Here is a 19,637-nt window from a genome sequence, read left to right on the forward strand (position 1 = left end):
GTTTGGCACAGTGTAACAATGTAATACCAACAGACTGAAACTGAGCTAGGGCCACCTCGGATACATAAATCCCAGCATCTGTCGTTTTTTTTCCTCTGGGCTCCTGCCACAGAGGCCAGACCTATAGCAATTATACTCTCCCCTAAACAGAAATGACAATGTGGCATTTAAATGATTAAAACTCCTAAGCTGTACCATAGTCAGTTTTCTTTTACTTACAGAGGTAAATTTCAATTCCAGACTGAGGGACTATCTGATATATGAAGACTCCTAATAGTTTCCTTTCCTAGCACAGTTATCATTGGATCATACTCCATCTAATCTATACATGCTTGCTCACCCACTCATAAACAATAATTTCAAACATATACAATTCATTTTAGTTTGACTCTTCTTGTTATAATAATGGCACTTGTATTGCTTTCTTTCCTTTTGTTGTTGTTATTGAATTGTTCTTGAATCTTTGTGTATTTTGGGGGGAGGTATAAGAATGTATAAGAACGTCTCCTGCACTTACTGTTCTTGTTTCATTTCTGTTTTTGTAATTGTCCTTGGTTTTTATGGTTCATAAAAATAAATAAAACTAAAACTAAACTCAAGTAAATTAAGCTCAGTGTCTGACATTACACATGTGGAGAACAACTAGCTGTCACCAACATGGGGCTGGCTCTCTGGATCTGCAGGATAATTTGTTTGACATTATCACGAATGGCTTTCATTTTGTTGAATAGCTTGCTCAGTGTGGTGAATCAGAAAATGCCTGAGTGTCTTTAGGAGAATCACCATGGATGCTGTTGTCTTTACTCTCCACAGAGTAAAAACCCCATTATTCACCGCGAGCTCCCACGGTGTTAACGGAGAATGACGTCATTGCCTGCAGCCCATTCAGACCAAACCAATACAATAAGGTGCTGTTAACACAGAAATATGCTATTTTCGGATACATAACCCCCCTTTAACTTTAAATTACCTTTTACTCAGTCGATATGTCTCTCGGCTACACAAGTCAGTTGCCTAAAATTATACATATAAGTTAACGTTTTTTGTTTTTTTCAATGGAGACGACCTGTAGCTCAAGAAGATAAGTTACCAATTTCATCGTTAGTGGTCGATAAAGTGCATCTCTTATTGAACTGACAGCCACACCGTTAGGCTAGCAGACACCCCCTAAAAACAAAATAACTGACGGATAATCGCCAGTTTAATCTAAAAACTAAAGTTTAAGCATTTTGTCACGACTAAGTTAGCTAGCAGCGGTTATTAGCAAGACGTTGAAATTATAACGTTAACGTTACGTTACCTGCTGCTCACGGCTCTTTCGGTGCCAGCGTCTATATATAACAACACCAAACACGTATCCACGGTGGCTCAGGCTGACGAAGAGCGCTAATCAATATCTAAATGTTTTAACAAAACATTTGCTTTTGTCTCTTGTTGTAAACTTTTTGTTCTATCTCCGAGTCCGTGGACCGATATCCATGAGCTGAGTGTTGTTACTACCCGCCCGCCACTTTCAAACACGCAGCTCCGCCCCGCAGCTTCCTCTTCTGCGCTTTGTTTTACGGCAGACTCACCGCAGCCGGGCCGCTCTACTGCCCCCCTAAAGGACAAACGGGAAAACACACAGATTTTTTTTTCTTGTACGGTCTATCTGCCACCTTTTATCTTAACTTTGTGTCTGTCTTCGTTGTGTTGTATTATGTGCTCGTCCTGTGTCACTGTTCATTCATCTAGGGTGAATTCAGGTATATTGGGACATCAGGTAATTTGGGACAGATAAGGAAAAACACTGCTTCAACTTGCCTTGAATGGGCGATGGCAAAGTTAAAGGTGCTGATACATTCCTTTGGATGTCTACATTAAAAGTCACATTAAATATTTTGGGTGACATCACACAGGGGTGTGTGGTCAGCATCAAACAGGACGCTGACCCCAAATATCAGGAGGTAAGCAAAACGGCATGTGCTTTTGTTGGAATTTAATATAAGGCTATTACATTTGTATGACTAATTTACTGTAGGTATGAAAGTTATATTAAGATGTGTGATGCATTGGTGTACTAAAATAAGCAAACATTGGTTTGTGAGGATGTTTACATTTTCTTAATTTGGACATGTTCTTGCTGTCCCAAATTACCAATAGTGATATGGTAATTTGGGACAGCACGTTCAGGTTATTTGGGACAGTGTTTCTGGGTTTATATTGAAATATTTCAATAGTGTAGTCATATCTTACATGCTTAAAAGTGAGAAATTCTTACACATATAGGGAAAACAAGTACCTTTGTACATTTCAGAATATCAAATCAGCGGTTACTGTGGAATATGTGAAGTGAGGTTCAAAAATAGGTCAGATTGTTTTATCTCTTATTATGTCATGAGTTATCTTTATTTTATATATTTATATTTAACAAAATGTAAAAATAAATGTATTTTCAAAAACATGCTTGCTTCTCCTGAGGTCAATAGTCTGCTCACAATATGTTTTAGGCTATTAAATCTGCTGTTTGTTGAAATCATTTGTATATTTGGTTGATTTGGTTACAAATCACAAGATTATAAACAATACACAACATAAAAATAATAGGCTATAGGCCTAATATACATAAATAAGCAATCTATTCATGTCTCTTTTAATGTAATTGCAGCTCCATGCAAAATCCCATTGCACAAGCCTGTGTCCCAAATTACCAAACCTACTGTCCCAATTTACCAAACGAGTTGCAAAAAAATAGTTTTGTGTCAAAACCTTTAAAATAGAGTGCTGTGCTCTCACAAAAGAATTTTAGCACATAATTGTTTCACATAAAGAATGCAGACACCTACAGGAATCCAGATATATCTTATTTGTTGGGTTATTTGTTAATCTTGATGACAAAAAATAGCTCAGAAAATGAATTTACAAAAATTGTCCCAATATACCTGGATTCACCCTATATGTTGTACCATGTCACTGCTGTATGTCAAATTTCTTGTTAGTACTATGTTGTATAGGCTGTGTTATTGTTGCTTATGTGTGCTTGCCTTTTACTGGCTATATTTTAGTGTTTTCCCCCCTAGGAGGTCCCTCACCTCCTACCAGGCCATTGCTTAAATAATTTATTTTTTTTCTTAGCAAAAATTTTTGCCTGGTTAAATAAAGGTTGAAGATGCTGATGATGATGATGATGATGATGAACTTCTAAGTGAATCATCATGCTTTAATCCAGTGTTGAATCGGCTGCAATGAAAGCAAAATACATTCAAATACATTCAAACCGAGGCATGTTTTTCTCACCCCAATTTAGTTGTTCATTATTAGTTTTCCTTCCCTTTTCCCTCTTGTTGAGCTCCTGCTTGTAGCTACCTTACACAGTGGAAAAATCACATTTATTTCCCTGTTATTCTTCTTTGATATGCATTCAGAATACTGGAATTAATTCATCAAGACAAAAATACAAAGGGGTTTAGTAAATTAACATGCCTGCATGAATTTAATGAGAAACATTTGGTTTGATTTGCTTTATGCATATATTATGCATATTTGATTTAGAATACTAATCATACTTTTATTTGCATGAATCAGGTATCATTTATAATTTGTCCTTTCTTTCAGAACCATGGCACTCGGTGGCATCACCTTATAGTAAGTTGAAAAACAGAATAGTAACTACACACAGCCTTCATTTCCTGGTGGTTTGTGGCTCCAATTTGAACTGTGATATCCATAACAAGGGGTTTGTTCAGACACACATATACCTGATGATGCATTGGGCTACTGTAAAACTCAATTACTGTGTTGACCCAAACTTGCAAGGATAACTCAAATCCCCTCTTGTGTTTCGAAAACTTTACCCACTAATCTAACATTGCTGCAATATAATGTCACTGTCATTATGTGACAGAATTCATCCCCTCATTCACTGGTAATGAGGTATTCCTTAACAAAATTGCAAAACTGAAACAATGGTGTAAGTCAGAGTGAAGAAAGAGAGTATCAGAGCCACACTGTCCAGGCAGTCAGAAATGCCACATGAAGAAATCAAAAGCTCAGGAGAGATTTTTTTTTTTCCACTTCAGGATAAATGCAACTATGGGGGAAAGATACTACAGAAGAGAGGCCAAGTGGGTGACATGACATCCCTCTTGATGAGATGAGTTTTCTGTCCACAATCGAAGATCGGAAATGACTGAGAGAAAGGTCATTACACTGAGAGTCAGAAGGGGAAACAGCTGGGTCCAGATAGAGAGATGACAAGATTTCTGCAGGGAAGCGAATCAGGCAGTCTTGGCAAAAGTCAGAGCATGGACTGGGGTTGCATTAAATTTTGCATTATGATTAGATGCATTAATATTACCATAAAATTTCTCAATTCTCACTATTATGCAAAAAAAAAAAAAAAAAAAGATTCCCCGTGTGCATCAGGGAACGTATTGAATGCACATGGCCAAATGAGCACATACAGCTCTATTGTAATGGGCTCCTATATGCAAGCTGTGACCTTTAACACCCTTGTAACCACTTGGGGCTGCAACAACAGTGATAGAGCTTATCCACTCTAACACAGATGTCAGCATCAGCCTCCACCCCCTACCCCCTACACAGAGAGGCTGACCGCACATAAACACTCAATGTGTGAGCTATGAGAACACACAACCAGGTATTTAATGGGCCCCCTCTGTGTCATTTTACCAACATATTGATTATTTTCACTACTGGTGGGACAGTGGTGCAGTTTTTGGCATGGGCATCCTTTCAATGAGAAGGTTCTGGGCTTCTTGCTGATGTTTTCATGTTCTCCTTGTGCCGGACCAAAGACAAACACATTAGGTTGTGTGAGATCATTTATCTCTGTATCTATCCAGGATGTACCCATGGCCCTCGCCCTTTGTCAGCTGGGACTGGCTTCAGCTCTCCCATGACTGTGCACAAACAAGTGGTATAGACAATACACCACTTGTATCCAATATGGATGGATGGATGGATGGATGGATGGATGGATGGATGGATGGATGCTGAGCAGTTGAAATCATAAAAGCATTATCTCACTGACATTGGAACAAGGTTGGAGGTTTCAAGGTAGGCTACTTTGAAACTCTTTTAGGTGGAGAGATGTTGTGCCACAACATGAGACTGGGCTGGTAATAAATGGTTGTTTTGAGGAGGCTTGAGATGAAATCCCTGAGCAATTAATATTGAGCAAACTTCACTTTGCCAACCATACCGAGTCGTGGAGATAAAAACATAAATTATTTTCTTTTTAATGTCATTTAATTATTCAACCATAGAATGAGATTGACCACTGATGCAGTGCAAGCAGATAATGTATGAAGTATCTGAACCCTGCACTGTCATTTTTCGGTTCCCATTTCCTGTCTAATGATGTTTGTTTTGGTGAAATGTGATTATATATTTTTCCGTAACCTAAAGGTTAAAAAGGTCATAGGATATGGAGCATCTGGACAGATGCTCCTGGCTGTCTGGAGAAGGTGTGGTTTTGGAGATCAGCCAACACATACTGTATATAGAAGTGATTTGGGCTGAGACGGGAGGGGATCTCTTATTGGCACCAGAAATTTTCTCAGATTCTACTTTTTTTTTTATTTTTTACATTGTTCTTTTTTGTAATAAAACCTCCTTAAATGCAAGCAAGGACGTGTCAGCGGTGATCACTTCTTTCAATTAACACAACATGTAATTGTGTATTTGCTGTATTTTTGAAGAAACTGTGAAGTTTTACTGAACTTTATGTTTATTTGAACAATCATTAAGATGACTACCTCTCTGTCTTCTGTTGGCCATTGTAGCAGATATCTAAGAGGTCAATGAGTCCTGCTGCCGTGGGAAATTCCATCACAAGGCCTTATAACAACATGCCAGATTGTCCCTGCTCCCAGGAATAGAGCAGAGAATGGATGAAACAAACCAGTGCATCCTCTTCACTTGGTTTGCTATATTTTTCTCTTGAAGAGGAAGATTACGATGCCACCAAAAAATGCTTTTAACTCTGCCTATTCACCTCACTTAAAGCCACGCTGACCTTGAACAGCACTGCCCTCCCTTATAACTGTGGCTGGAATAGGAGGTACAGTAATTCAGCCTGCTTCCGCTTTCCTGTTGTAGTTTCAAAAGATAATCTGGATGGTGTGGATTGCATTGCAATGACATCATGCCTAAAATCCAATAGTCACATGAATGGGCTTTTGAAGAGAATACACTCCAGTCAGCTGCACTAAGCCCTGTGTACATACCAGTTTCATGCTCCACTAAGCTAAATGTTCTATAATGCAGTTTCCCATTAACTGCTGAAAATGTATGGACCCGTTACCGTGAAATGAATACATGGTGCGTTTTATGGGTATAAATGTAAAAATAACACACTTTTCTGCTGTTTCAATGTACAGATTATTAACTTCCATGTGTAGGCTATAATACGGGAAGGAATATGCTGATTTTCAGTGGCACTGCTGTCATTTGGCTTGACTCATTTAAAGTCAATGAAAAGCACAATTAGTGACACCATGTCAGCCAATCAGACATTATCTTTGTAATATTTTCTTTTTTCCACAAACATTGAACAGATCATATGAGAGAAGTCATGCAGGAGAAGGAAGGTTTAAGGCTACACTCAGACCCGAGTTATTTAGCCTAATGTGCACTTCAGTCTGCTGGAGGAGGCCTGTTACCAGGAAAATGCAGGCAAATGCTCAGTCAATATCCACTAAAGCTAACAATAATTAGTTGTGCATTTCAAAAATGGGCTTGAAGCCTTTTGCTGAGTCAGTCATGAGGCACTTTATGTGAGGAGCATCTGCGGGTTAGAGCTGACTGCCTTGGTAGATGATCATTTCAGATATGTCCGGACTGGACCGTAAATGCAAGTAAAGACAAAGTCAGTGGACGGTGAGTGCACATTAACTTTAAGATACATCTTATTATGAGCAGGAGCACTTTTTCTGCCCTGCAATATAATGACTTAATCTTGAAAATCAGCAGCATATGATAATACTAGTCTACTCTCAGCTTCATCACACTCTCTAATGTCAGCCAGGCTCTAAATACAGAGTGCCAGGGAGTATTTTCCTCTGAGATCATTTATTCTGGGGTGGTTTGAAGTCTGATGAATGTTTGGACACTGTAAACTGTCAGGGCCTATGTTTTTAAATGAGGCAAATTGGACCCTAAACCTCAGAGAATGATTCTCGAGAAGAAAAAAAACCCCTTAATTCATTTGAAAAGTATGGAAAACAGCTGTCAAAATGTGTATTACATTTCAGCAATCAGTATTAAACATATTGCTCATGTTAAGTCTCAGTGCAGTAGCCCAGTAGGTTTCACAAACGCCCAAGATGAAGATCTGCTGTCCCCATGCCGCCCACCCAGATGATATTTCCCTCCTCTGCCAGTCCCTCATACAGCGTCTTCCCTTTCCAGCACACTCAGTCCAGCATGAGTCTGGGCAGAGTCATCATCAGCTGATCCTATGATGTGTAGCCTATTAATCACTGACATTTAGACAATGCTCACTGCGCTCTGCACTGATAAATTTACTTATGACTAATAAATGTGTAGACCACCAAAAGGCAGCAGTGCTGGCTGAATGGGGTTGTGGAGTGTAGGACAATGATTCAGGGCGCCAGGACTTAAGAGGGGGCATTTGTGACAGGATGATATTTATTGTTTCAGGGCTCCATGAGTTTAACAGCAGCCTGAGCAAACAAATGTGACATGACAAATCACACAAACTCTAACCTTTATCTCATCCTGCAGGGATGTTTTTTTAAATGATATAATCGCCTCAGTGAAAACAAATCATGTAACAGCGTTCATATTTATAAACCTAAACGATACACCAATCTGGTCCTATGCCTTTTATAACTTGGTGGATACTTTTCCATGCACGCACGCAAACACGCATGAGCGTCAGGAGCGCGCATGCTTCCACAGCACTGTAGGATTTTCTTCTGAATCGCAAATGTGATACCCCTAGAAGTTACGCATAATGTGTAGCAAGTGAGCGCAGCACTTTCTCTGAATCCGGTTCCGGCGTGCCGACGACACCGATGCCTGTGCCCACAGACTGATCACAGGGCTTTTACCCGAACAGCACTGAATGGTAGCAGCAGAGAGACGGGTGCGGAGCGAGGGTTTGCCCAACCCGGAGGATTTCTCACGGCTCACGGACTAGAATGATCTCCTATAATGCATCCTCATACACGGATGACAGCCTCCAAACAAACCGTCAGTGAAAACTTTCAGCTCTACATTTGACGCGGAGGGTGATATTGAGATTTCAAACCAGGTCCAAGAACAGACATCATGCAGGTGCAAACTGTGGCCTAACGGTACTGAAATGACTTGCTCGGCGGCGCTGACGCGGTTCATTGTGCCATGCCAACCCCGCATTGTCAGATGCCATTTTACTCTGCGTTATCCCAGTGTCTGGCATTCCTACAGTATACTGGGCCTGCTGCTGTGTAAATAATTAGAAGTTCGTGAGGCAAGTAGCAAAACAAGCTGGTGCAATGAGAAGCTACGCTGTCCTCCAAGACATTGTGCGCAATTTGTGCTGAAGCTTATGGGTCCTGCGTACTCAAGCTCCCGGCTTCCACTTGGAGAGGTGTGCTGCTGCGGGGCTACAGCGCACTGGCTGTCGGCTTCACATCTGGACCGCCTGGTTACTGTCATCTGCGGCCTGTTCGGACTTGTGTATACTCCCTGAACTTGTATGTTTAAAGGAGGGGAACTGATTGAAATCCCATCGGATGGTGTCGTATTAAAGGGAGGTGGGGGTGAATAGCCTATTCGGGGCCGGGACTTTACGTTATCGGTGGTGATCCACTGGGAACACCGTGGTCCAAAAGCTGGACTGGACTTGGCTGACTACTCAAGGAAAAAAAAACAAAAAACGCTTAATAATATCCAGCTATGGATTTTGCGTAGCGAAGTCACGCATTTTTTTTTTTTAAAGGCAACGCTTAGGGTGACATTGCAGTCTTCTCCCCACCACATCGGTTATTTCGTCGTCCGACAAAAAAAATAAATAAAAAAAATAAAAAAAATAAAAAAATAAAGAGTGAAAGTGGAGTATTGTCCGTCATACGTATCAACGCAGTGGGATTTCTACGTCTGGTCGGCGTTCCCCCCCACCCTTCCCGCGGTGACGGTGGTTATGGGTCGGAAGCGGTGTGTCGGTGCAGATTGTTCCAAGATGGCGGCCGGGTGCTGCGGGGTGAAGAAGCAGAAACTGTCGGGATCGCCCGGGTCGGGGGGTCCCGGCGGGGTGGGGGCGGGAAGCGGGGTGGCAGGAACCGGACATTGTGGCTCGGAGTTGGGGATTGGCTCCTCCGCCGCGACCGTTGCAGCAGCAGCAGCAGCAGCAGCAGCGGCGGCGAACGTGAGCAGAGCCAACGGCCTGGGGGGACCCGGGGGTAACATTAGCGGCAGCGGCGGCGGCGGTGGTGGTGGTAGTAGTAGTAGTGGAGGTGTTGGAGGTGTCGGTGGTGGTAGCAGCGGCATCGGCGGCACGAACGCTCTGTCCCCAGCCCCGGCCGGTTACACTTCATCCGGCCTCTCCCCGAATCTCAGCCCGGGACCTGGTTCGGGAAGTGGAGGCAGAAAAATGGTGGTCTCCGCGGAGATGTGCTGCTTCTGTTTTGACGTGCTTTATTGCCATCTGTACGGATACCAACCTCCGAGGACACCCAGGTTTACAAATGATCCCTAGTGAGTATTTTTATTTATTTATTTTTCATGTCTTTTGTTGTGTTTGTTTTTGTTTGTTGTAGCTACTGCTGCTGCTTGCTGCTGCTGCTGCTGCTGCATGTCGTGTCAAAGCTCATTGGTTTATCTTTATCTTCTCCCAGCAAACAGGCAAAACGGTCTGATGTGTGTTGTTGTTGCGGGGACACTTGGTTGATTTTTGCTGTTGATGTGTCCCTGTATTAAATGTGCAGACTGTCACATCGAAACAACACTTAATTTACAACGAATTTAAAGCGGAAAAACTCAAGATCATGGCTTTTTAATTTGTCCAAGTTGGATTTCGGGCCTTGTCGAAAGAGACTGTTGTCTGTCTGCAGCACCGGCCTGCTGCAGCTACATTAGCTTAACGTTAACGCCAAAATTACATGATCTAATACATTATTATCAAGCTCAGCTACCTATCATTGAATGATAAAGTCTGTCACTTACAGATATCCCGCCGGTTCATGACGAGAAAAATATTTTTACGACAGTGTTTGTCCCAACTCGAGTAACAGGCTAACGTTAGCTTAGCCTGTTAGCTTGTAGCTAATGCTAACTAACCGCCACCAACACTTGAAAGAAAACAAGATAACATCGTTTAGTTTATTTTTTCGATGTAACAATTGTGGGTTTTACTTGTCCCGAGTAGTGCCAGATGTAAAACATCAAAGGTTAACATTTTTTTGTATTCTTAATCTTTCAAGTTATCCTCAATGAACTCTTGCATTGCCACATAATAGGCTTAGCTTTGTTAGCTTTGCGCTACATCAGTAGTTTGGTAACGAAGCACTAATGAGCTTGTAGTAATTAATTCAATGGTAGGCAGGTGTATTAAAAGTCTGATATCGCGGCCAGGTAGATGTTGAGATCAAGACATGGGATTTTAAAGGGTTAGGATGAATTTACTGTCGAAAAAAGAGGGAAACTAAAGCCAGTTTGGTGTCAACCAACAAAGAAACGGTGGTTCTTACAAAGCACTTAGCAGTCTTTGGCATTTTTTGTTTTACAACTAAATATAAGTTAAATTTGACAGTGCTGTATTAATACAACAGACAAACATACACGGTGGTTCATTAATTTAAGTGTTCACAGAATATGACATGTTTTTGACATGTTTTCTTATAAGATTGATAAATTTACGTTTTCTGGCAGTAACCGCACTCTTGCGCCCTCCACTGAAACATTTCAACCTCTCGTTGTTAAAAATGTTGAAATATGATAGCATGATACTTTAGGGGCGTTTTTACCCTGATGCTGAGGCTGTAAAGGGATTGTTTACACTTGCAGCCATAGCTGACTACCCCCTGCATATCGATCTGGAAATGGCTGAAGAAAACTTTGGTCCACTTGTTTGTTTGTTTTTTTACAAGCAGGAACACGTTTAAATGTTTGTTAAAAAAAAAAAAAGTCAGTCAAAGAGATTACTGTATTGCGGTTTTAAATGCGTCTTTGTACTGTCATGTGACAAATGGAAGTGTATAATTACAGTGTAACTCGGTTTTACACGTCACCATATCACTGACAACCCAGATCAGTGTTACCATTGATCACACACAGATCCATATCATGGGTTGTAAATGGTCCAAGTATGTATTTATAGCTACAGCTCCAGCACTCCCAACATGTTGGTGGTAAACCTTATATATAACATGGGGGGAAGTCCTTATTAGATAACTTAATCTCTCCCTCTGCACATTTATGTCAGAATTTACCTTTCAGTTTTTATTTGACTCTATATTGAATGAATGTTACCATTGTTGAAATGCTGCCTTTTATGCTAATGTTAACCTTTGTAAAACAATCCAACATGTTGGCATCTGACATAAATGCATAAGTGCACAATCTTCTACACACTGGCATCTCCATCTCTGTCATCTTTCTTGCTAAATAATAAATTGGCAGACCTCAGACAGGGTGGATACAGCTCACTGTGCCATGAGCTAACCAAATACATGTGTCAGATTATGGAGAAATACAAATCTATCACTCTAACAAACATCGCAAGAGTTAAACATTCATATTTAGATAGAAATCTTAAATGTATATGAATATATATTGAATTTGTGGAGTTGCCATTACATTGGTTGGATGATATTTTCTTTCTTTATTCGTCTGTGTGGTGTTTTATGAAACATTCCTGATTCCACACATGGCTGCCTCTTTACAAACATCCACTCCCTGATACTGACAAGAATATTTTCCCAGTTCTTTAAAAAAAAAAAAGTCCTGGTTTTGCCTTAGATCAGCGTTTTTCAAACTGTGGGGCACGCCTTCCCTGGGGGGCACCAGAGTTTTTAAGGGGGAGTGCGACATGAGAAAAAAAAGCTATAAAACTCTAAACATTAAGACAAAAGATGAGTGAAGTGTCACTTGCACATAGGGCTGAATGATTAATTGCATGTGCAATTAATTTGTTGGGTGTGCCGCACCGCATCAGGTATGCAGCAGGACCAGTGGTATGGCGTCCTCTCGCATTAACTTTAACATCAACTTTAATTTCAACTGTTTCTTTGTTCTTTAAGAGGAGGCTCACTCTCTCACACTTTGAAAACCCCTGCCTGAGACTATCGTAGCAGACAAGATTAATGCTGACATTGATCCCAGACACAAAAATAATATTATGGCCCTCCTGCTAGTTACGGTGTCTGTGGAAAAATTAGTTTCTCTTAGATTTGTCTTATAGGATCCTTACTCCAAGGATACACTGAGACAACCTTTGTTATTTGTGTTAATACTTAATCAAGATGGGAAAACTTTTTTTTTCATGTTAACTGGGCAAAGAAATACCTGGGACTAGTAAAGTATGAGCATATTTCACATGCAGTTGAACAAAATTGAGTGTTTCCTGCTGAGTTTCTGAATAATGCAGTTATATGTGTAATTAATAATGTGTTGCATTATTAGAGCACTGTAAATTGTGGCTAATTTCCCTAAGGAAAGACTGCATGTTGACACAGGGACAATGTTCATAAAGGGCTTGAGTTTTACACAAAGGCTGCTCCCCTTCTCATCTCCCACTCCCAATAGATGCCGTCATATTGACATGTCAGGTTCATTGAGGAGAAAAGCAACCCAAATAAATCCAACATAATTCATAATCAAAACATGAAATATTTAAGCTTCCCTTCTTGATTGGAGATTTTTTTTTTAAATTGATTATAAGTCAGTCAGTCCTGATGGGTGAACTGTGGGATTGTGTATAACCTTCACCACATGAAACCAAGGTCTGAGCCCAACCAGCCCCATCATGACTAGGAATGTAGAAGGGCTAATGCCCGCCAGTGTTAAAACTCCCACAGGTTTGAGAAACCCATGCTTATGGTCTGTGGTGTCCTCGACATATCCTTCACTCGGGGGCATTGTCAGATTGAATTATTGGATTGCTCAGAACGACCCCAACATCTGACACAGACACAATGTTCTGCAACGTTAGCCAGTAAACAACGACGGGGCCTCAGATGGCGACCATTTTGTGATTATTATTATTATAGTGGTTCTAAATCCCTAAGTTAGGAGCAGGAACCTTTGTCTTGAAAATGTGCTTTGTATTTTATTTTATGAAGTCAGTGGGATACTGTATGCCAAGTCCAGTTGTGAATCACCTTGACTGAAGAGCAAAGCTAACATATTATTGGGATCTAGTAAAAACAACCTCTCCTCTAAATGGAGGCCACATGCTGTTAACTGTGACTTGACATAGTATGACTCTTTGAGTGTACAACATTTTTAAAAAAGTTTTTTGCTCCATTTTGACCGAAAGAGGACCAGTGGACCACAGAACCAAGTAAGCACGACTACAGGTATGTTGGCATAACTAAACAGCTAATTAAGCTAGCAAACTTCAGTTGTCTCAGATGGTTGTATAAGAAGATAAAGTGGTTCATGCAGCACAAACACATTTTTTAGACAGCTATTGTAAAGCTAAAGCAACAACTGAAAGGCAATATTAACATTTCAGGTTAACAGCCAGCTAGTAAACATTTATGCTTGTTAATTGTATCTATCCATTGTGCTGCCAAAATGATGAATGACATGAGCTGTTTTTTCTTTCTTTCCTCTATTACCTTTCCCCCTCCTTTGAGGACAACGCCAGAAGACAAGACACCGGTGTTTCTCAGAGGCACAGAAGAAGAAAATGGTTCAGGAAAAGTAAAATGAAGCTACAGGGCAATTACCATGCAGTGTTTTTCCAAGGAACGTCTCAGTTAAACTTGTAAGAAAGCAGTCGACTGCAGTCACCATTAGACACCATCTTGTGTCTCCCTGAGTGCTGCAAATGCTGCAGTATTCTCTGTAGCTGTTAATGCTTTGTTTCTTTGTCATTTACATTTTTATTTTAAATTTTTGCTACTCAGTTGAATGAAAGCCTTAAATTATGGTGTTACTTTTGTAAGAAATCAGTTGTGACTTATGTGAATATGCTGAAAGTAAATAAAGATTGTACCAAAGAGGAAATATCTTGTGTTTTTTTTGTAAAGCAAGATTTCAAAAGGTAGTTATTTTATTGAAAGAATATAGGACCAAAAATTGGATACTCTAAGGTTGTTTGTGTTTCTCTGAACAAAGTGTTATTTACAGACTTGCTGTTCTTGTGTAAAGGGAGAAAGATTTTCACCAAGTGCTGCTTAGATTAGTAGTTCCAACAAGAAAGCAGCTGAAGGGTCGTTACTAATTAATTTTTGGGGAAAAACGAAGGTGGAACACAGAAAATGAGAAAAAAGGCTAAATATCAATAACAAGTCTGTCATCAGTGTCCCAGTTTCGAAGGCAGACAAAATACATTATTTCTGCAGTATACGGTAACAGGCGTCTGGTTTTATTACTGAAGAATCAATCAGTGACACAACTAATAGTGTAAAACTATGAACATGTCAAGCTCTGTTTTGATTTAATTGGTCCTCTGAAAATGGCACTGTTGCTCATATTCAAGAAAAAAAGAGTTCTAATCCCTGTATTGGTATCTGATGGATGACTGACAAGTCAGTAAATCAGATCGTCTTTATACAGTGAAGATTTAAAGGGCAGAGGTGGCCTTCTGTCAGTGGATCTGTCCAGCCTGACTACCGCCCTGCACCCAGTTGTGTCTTTACAGTTCCCGTAACACAATTAACCATCAGTGTAGCTCTGTAGAAGAAAATACACCAAGACCCTAATGGATGCAGTTAGGCTTGGTTGAAGCACGTGCCGTTCTGTGACCACAGTGTAGAAAATTAGATAAAGTGTAATTGTTCCACCCGACATGAAGGAGACGGGTGATTTAAAAGTGTGGGAGAATAATCTTCTTCAGCGCAGTTTTGGTTTAGATCAGCTGTGAATGGCCTCCAACAATGTTACCACACTCAAATGTTGTTCTCTGAAGTGCACTTGTGCCAACCCAGATGAGCCGCCTTCAAATTGATTTCATCATACGCTCGCTCTGCTTTTGCACTGTTCCTGTCCTCTGTTTGTTTATTTGGGTTGTTTTTTTGTTTTTTGTTGGATTGTCATTCATGCAGTTTGTTCATGAATCAGACAAACAGATTTTTTATATCTGATCCCACAGTTTTTTATCACACCACAGGGATGTACGTCTTCTGTGCATGCTTTAAAATGTCTCTTTTTTTTCTCTCTGTCTTGTCTTTCAGCCCGCTGTTTGTCACATGGAAAATAGGCAGAGACAAGCGGTTGAGGGGTTGTATAGGTACATTTTCTGCCATGAATCTGCACTCAGGACTCAGGGAGTACACCCTTACCAGGTAAGCATTAGCACGGGACATGGAATTTTCTGTATTTATTGCTGTTCATCTATTATAAAACACAACACAAGGGGCATTCATCATTTTTCAGTTGTTGAGATTAATGGATATTGTCTTATTTATGCTCTGTGTGTGTGTGTAAGCACTGTACGTGAACAAATTGCACTTACAATGTGCTAACAACACAAGTTATTGATCAAGATGATAACCGCTAACACAACAATAACCTTCTGTACTGTACTGTGACTGTAATGTGTGAAATATTGTGAAGAGGTTTTATTTCATGCAGAATTTTGTGATTACCGTATAAAGAGTCGTTGTGTAGTTGTATTGGACACTTTTATACCCTCTCCAGACCAACACAGTGACGGGGGGTGAAACCAGCATATGTCATCTTACCGGTGGGTTGAAAGCGAGTCAGGAATCTATATTCAGTGCTAATGTGACTGTCATTTAAATTTCATGTAACCTGTGACTCCCCGACAAAGGAAAAAGTGGGCATGCATGTGGAGAGGACTGAAAGGGAAAAATTAAAAGCATCTGCAGACTTCGGTCTCTCTCTTTTTAAAAGGACGGTGCGGTATGTGTTCACTGGCAGTTTCTGACCTTAGGCCAGAAACACCTGACATGTCTAATGTACGTAAACACACACTCGGCTCCTCACACACAAACATTAGAAACAGCACTGTCGACAGGCTTGTGTTGCAACAACGCTGCCCTCTGAATGTTTATAGAAATCTTTCCCTCCCTTTCAAAAAAAAGCCAAAATGAAATCTCATTTTCAGATCCTGCCCGTAGCAATCCAACTCTCGGGCATTTTAATACTCGATGATGACAACGACTTTCTCAATTTCCTCCTATAATGGTGTTTTTGCTTTGTGCTTCTCTGCCTGCAGTGCCCTTAAAGACAGCCGCTTCCCCCCTATGACAAGGGATGAGCTGCCTCGCCTCTTCTGCTCAGTGTCTCTTCTCACCAACTTTGAAGACGTCGGTGATTACCTTGACTGGGAGGTAAGATGCACGCTGGGCTAAAACATGGCTGAGTGCGGGAGTTGCCCTCTAAACGCATAACGGTATCATTTGCTTTGAGCTGTGCTGCCTTGCAGCTGAAACGCTCCTTCAGAGCGGCCTCACCCCTGCTGAGCAGCTCCTCCACATTTCTTTGAGGTTAACATCTCTCTGGATGTGTGCAAACAAAATTCTTAAAGCAAGCAAATGACCAAGAGTTTTTGTGCATTCGCATGCGAGTAGAAACTCATACAATACTAATAGACTTTTGATCTCAATAATAGTGCCTCAAATTAAATGATAGCAGGTTTTTGTGCTTGAAAATATATCCAGTGTTATTGGATGGTGGTGTGTATTCAGAGTGCTTACTCTGCTGCATCAAAAGATGTGTCCACCAGCTGTTTTGTATTAAAGACAATGGAAACTAAGGCTAATGAAATAATAAATCAATTGTCTAACCATGATGCAGCCCGGTGGAACAAATTAAACAATGCTGCACTTGGTTGTAAATTGTAGCAGTTGTGCACATTGTCTAAGAGAACAGTTGCAGTTTTTACTTTTCCTTTGTTGGATGTAGAGATTTAAGGGATGATCTTTTCTATTTGTTGTGCCTGTCTTGGATTGTATAGGTGGGTGTTCACGGCATTAGGATAGAGTTTTTCAATGAAAAAGGATCAAAGCGCACCGCCACCTACCTACCAGAGGTTGCAAAGGAGCAAGGTGAGTTCTTGGTCATCCTAACACACCCGATCAAGTCTGCTTTTCATAAAGGGTGTCTATGAATATCAAAGAAAGTCTGACTGGTGTTAAAAGAGCTTTTCTCTGTTTCATCAAGGTTGGGACCACATTCAAACCATAGATTCCTTACTACGAAAGGGAGGTTACAAAGCTCCCATCACAAATGACTTCAGGAAGACCATTAAGTTAACCAGGTAAGCTTACTCTCACTTTATTTCAGAGTTCTGCTGCATGTGTGAAGAAGTTATTTTAAGCCTTTCGGGGGAACCAGAGGAAATGAATTCACTTTTATAAAGTTTGAATATAATACAAATCGTAGATTGGGGAGTTAAAAAAAAAAAGAATAAGAGGGTTCACCAGACTCCTGTAGCCCACCACCACTAATCTCTGCCCGAGGCTGACATCTCTGTGCAGTCAAGACGGCCAAATCTTCAGCAGTCAAGTTGGATTGTGGGTAATGCAGGTGCCAGGTTCTGATTAAGAAAAGGTGTCTCTGCTGCATTGATTTACGATCTACTTTTTATCATTAGCTCTGCACCGTAAATCTTAACATGTGAAGTGTTATAGTTGCTGTTTTGCTGCTGTTCTGCTGAAGCCCCCGAGACCGAGAGGATCCCATAATGTCTCCTGAGCTTGTTTACTGTTGCTTGTCTCAACACAACACAACACAAGGGTCAGGCCTTTACCAACACCTCTCCTGTCTTTCCCAGGTACCGTAGCGAGAAGATGACAATGGGTTATGCAGAGTACATCGCCCACCGTCAGCACCATCACTACCAGAACGGCATTGGGCACCCTCTACCACCCTACAACCATTATTCCTGACAGCGAGCCGCATGACCAATCATTGGACCTCTCCGCGGACCTTTTCCCAGGAGAGCCCGCCCCCTCCTGGTCTAGCTATTTCTACTACTGTACCATTTTATGATGATAGTTTCCGTTGCCATGCTGGCCGTCTCCCTGACGTTGACATGGCAACGGGTGGCAACGAAGCATCATTTGATTATGGCAAGAAATCCACGTTTCTTTTTTTCTTTGCCTGTGGTTAAGTTTTTGCAGCATATGTAAACCTATATCTATAACCCCCTTCATTCATATTTTTTGAAAATTAACAAATATTAGATTTTATTAATCTTGCGTCTTTCAGCAAACCTAATCAGGTGTTTGATTCTGTGGATGGAAGGAAGTCTCTTACAGTAGATTAGACTCATGCTTATATTGTTTAGGCTTTGCTACAATTTTACATTTACTAAAAAAAATCTTTTATTTCTCCTTCTTTTCTTTATCTTAATATCCAGACATGTATACCATGTAGCAAGGCAACTGCAGTTCTCAAAGGCTGTGTCGTCTCTATTCTGATTCCTCTCAAAAAGAAAAAAAAAAAGATTGACTGTTGAGGTTGTTTGAGCCTTGTAAACTCACGTAGTGTTGTAGTTGGAAGTATTTATCGGGATCTATATACTCCAAAGTATAGATAGTACGATTGTGATGCCCTTTGACCAGTCTTTACTGGTCGTGTTTATTGTTTGAGCTCACAATCGTGTGTGTATTTCTGTGTGTGGATATGGACATTGGTCTGCCTTGAGATTTAAAAGAGAAAAAAAAACAAAAAACAGTGGAGTAAATTAGAAATTGGATTTTTACCTAAAGATTCCCTACAGAGATTTTTTTTTGGAAACCTTCCTCCCTGAGTATTTGTGGTGTTTTTTGTGGTGGAACCTGTAAAACCTTGAACTGCGTTTTGTTTGGCTAGAGCTTACGGCTAACGTTCCCTGTTTCAGTTTTATTTTTGTTGAACTTTTTTCAAATTAAGGTTATTGCGGAGGAAGCCATTTTGTCTGAGGATACTCGTGTCCACACAGGTGACTTGTTAAAAATGATCTACGTACAGTAAAGTGGGCTACAGGTGGGTCGGTCTGGTCCCCTTGCTTTGGAGAGGGGCGGCAGGCGAGACCACGGGTCCCCTCAAGGAAAAGAGAGGAAAAAAAACAAAACAAAAAACAGTATGTGCATGAACAATGCTGTCATTTAAATGTACTGTGTCTGTTGGTTTCTGAGTTTACTGGCAGGGAGTCACTTGACAGGGACATGCTATAACTACTTAAAGCCATATTCTCTTTTTATTCCACACTTTGTAAGAGTAGTCTGTCGTTTGGCTTGAAGTGTTTGCATTCGGTGCCGTTAAAGTGGCAGCCTCTGCTATCCAGAGTGTTCATCCTCAACCTCTGAATGCAAACTTCCCACCAGCCAGCCTCAGGCAAGGCTGCATCACTGAATACTTGTCGAACTGGCGGTTTCGGTCATTTTTTGTCGGACGTCGTCTTGTAGTATATTGCCCGTGTCGTTGTGGAAACATTGTCTTGCCTTTTCAGATTATAGCTAAACCATTGTCACTCGTCCACGAAGAAGAATGCTGTATTAAGAAGAAAA

At 40.7% G+C, this 19,637-nt stretch overlaps 1 protein-coding gene across 1 annotated transcript; it reads left to right on the forward strand.

The window, feature by feature from the left end:
* The first annotated feature begins 7,994 nt into the window (after positions 1–7,994).
* ammecr1 (AMMECR nuclear protein 1) lies at positions 7,995–18,714 on the forward strand. The gene is made up of 6 exons (XM_085797509.1): positions 7,995–9,705; positions 15,351–15,461; positions 16,358–16,472; positions 17,099–17,189; positions 17,305–17,401; positions 17,918–18,714. Exons 1-6 carry the CDS (start codon positions 9,152–9,154, stop codon positions 18,030–18,032), a joined length of 1,083 nt encoding a protein of 360 aa, XP_085653635.1. The 5' UTR covers positions 7,995–9,151; the 3' UTR covers positions 18,033–18,714.
* The last annotated feature ends 923 nt before the right edge of the window (positions 18,715–19,637 follow it).

The sequence above is a fragment of the Trachurus japonicus genome, chromosome 14, assembly GCF_045865225.1.
Source record: "Trachurus japonicus isolate A0001 chromosome 14, Traja_1.0".
In the NCBI taxonomy this organism is placed as follows: Eukaryota; Metazoa; Chordata; class Actinopteri; order Carangiformes; family Carangidae; genus Trachurus; species Trachurus japonicus.

What these genes read in the sequence shown, in the direction of transcription:
- ammecr1 (XM_085797509.1), top strand. Translation starts at nt 9,152, where the DNA reads ATGGGTCGGAAGCGGTGTGTCGGTGCAGATTGTTCCAAGATGGCGGCC. An exon ending in AGGTTTACAAATGATCCCTA is followed by an intron (nt 9,706 to 15,350) that starts GTGAGTATTTTT and finishes CTTGTCTTTCAG; the next exon opens with CCCGCTGTTTGTCACATGGA. An exon ending in GTGATTACCTTGACTGGGAG is followed by an intron (nt 16,473 to 17,098) that starts GTAAGATGCACG and finishes TGGATTGTATAG; the next exon opens with GTGGGTGTTCACGGCATTAG.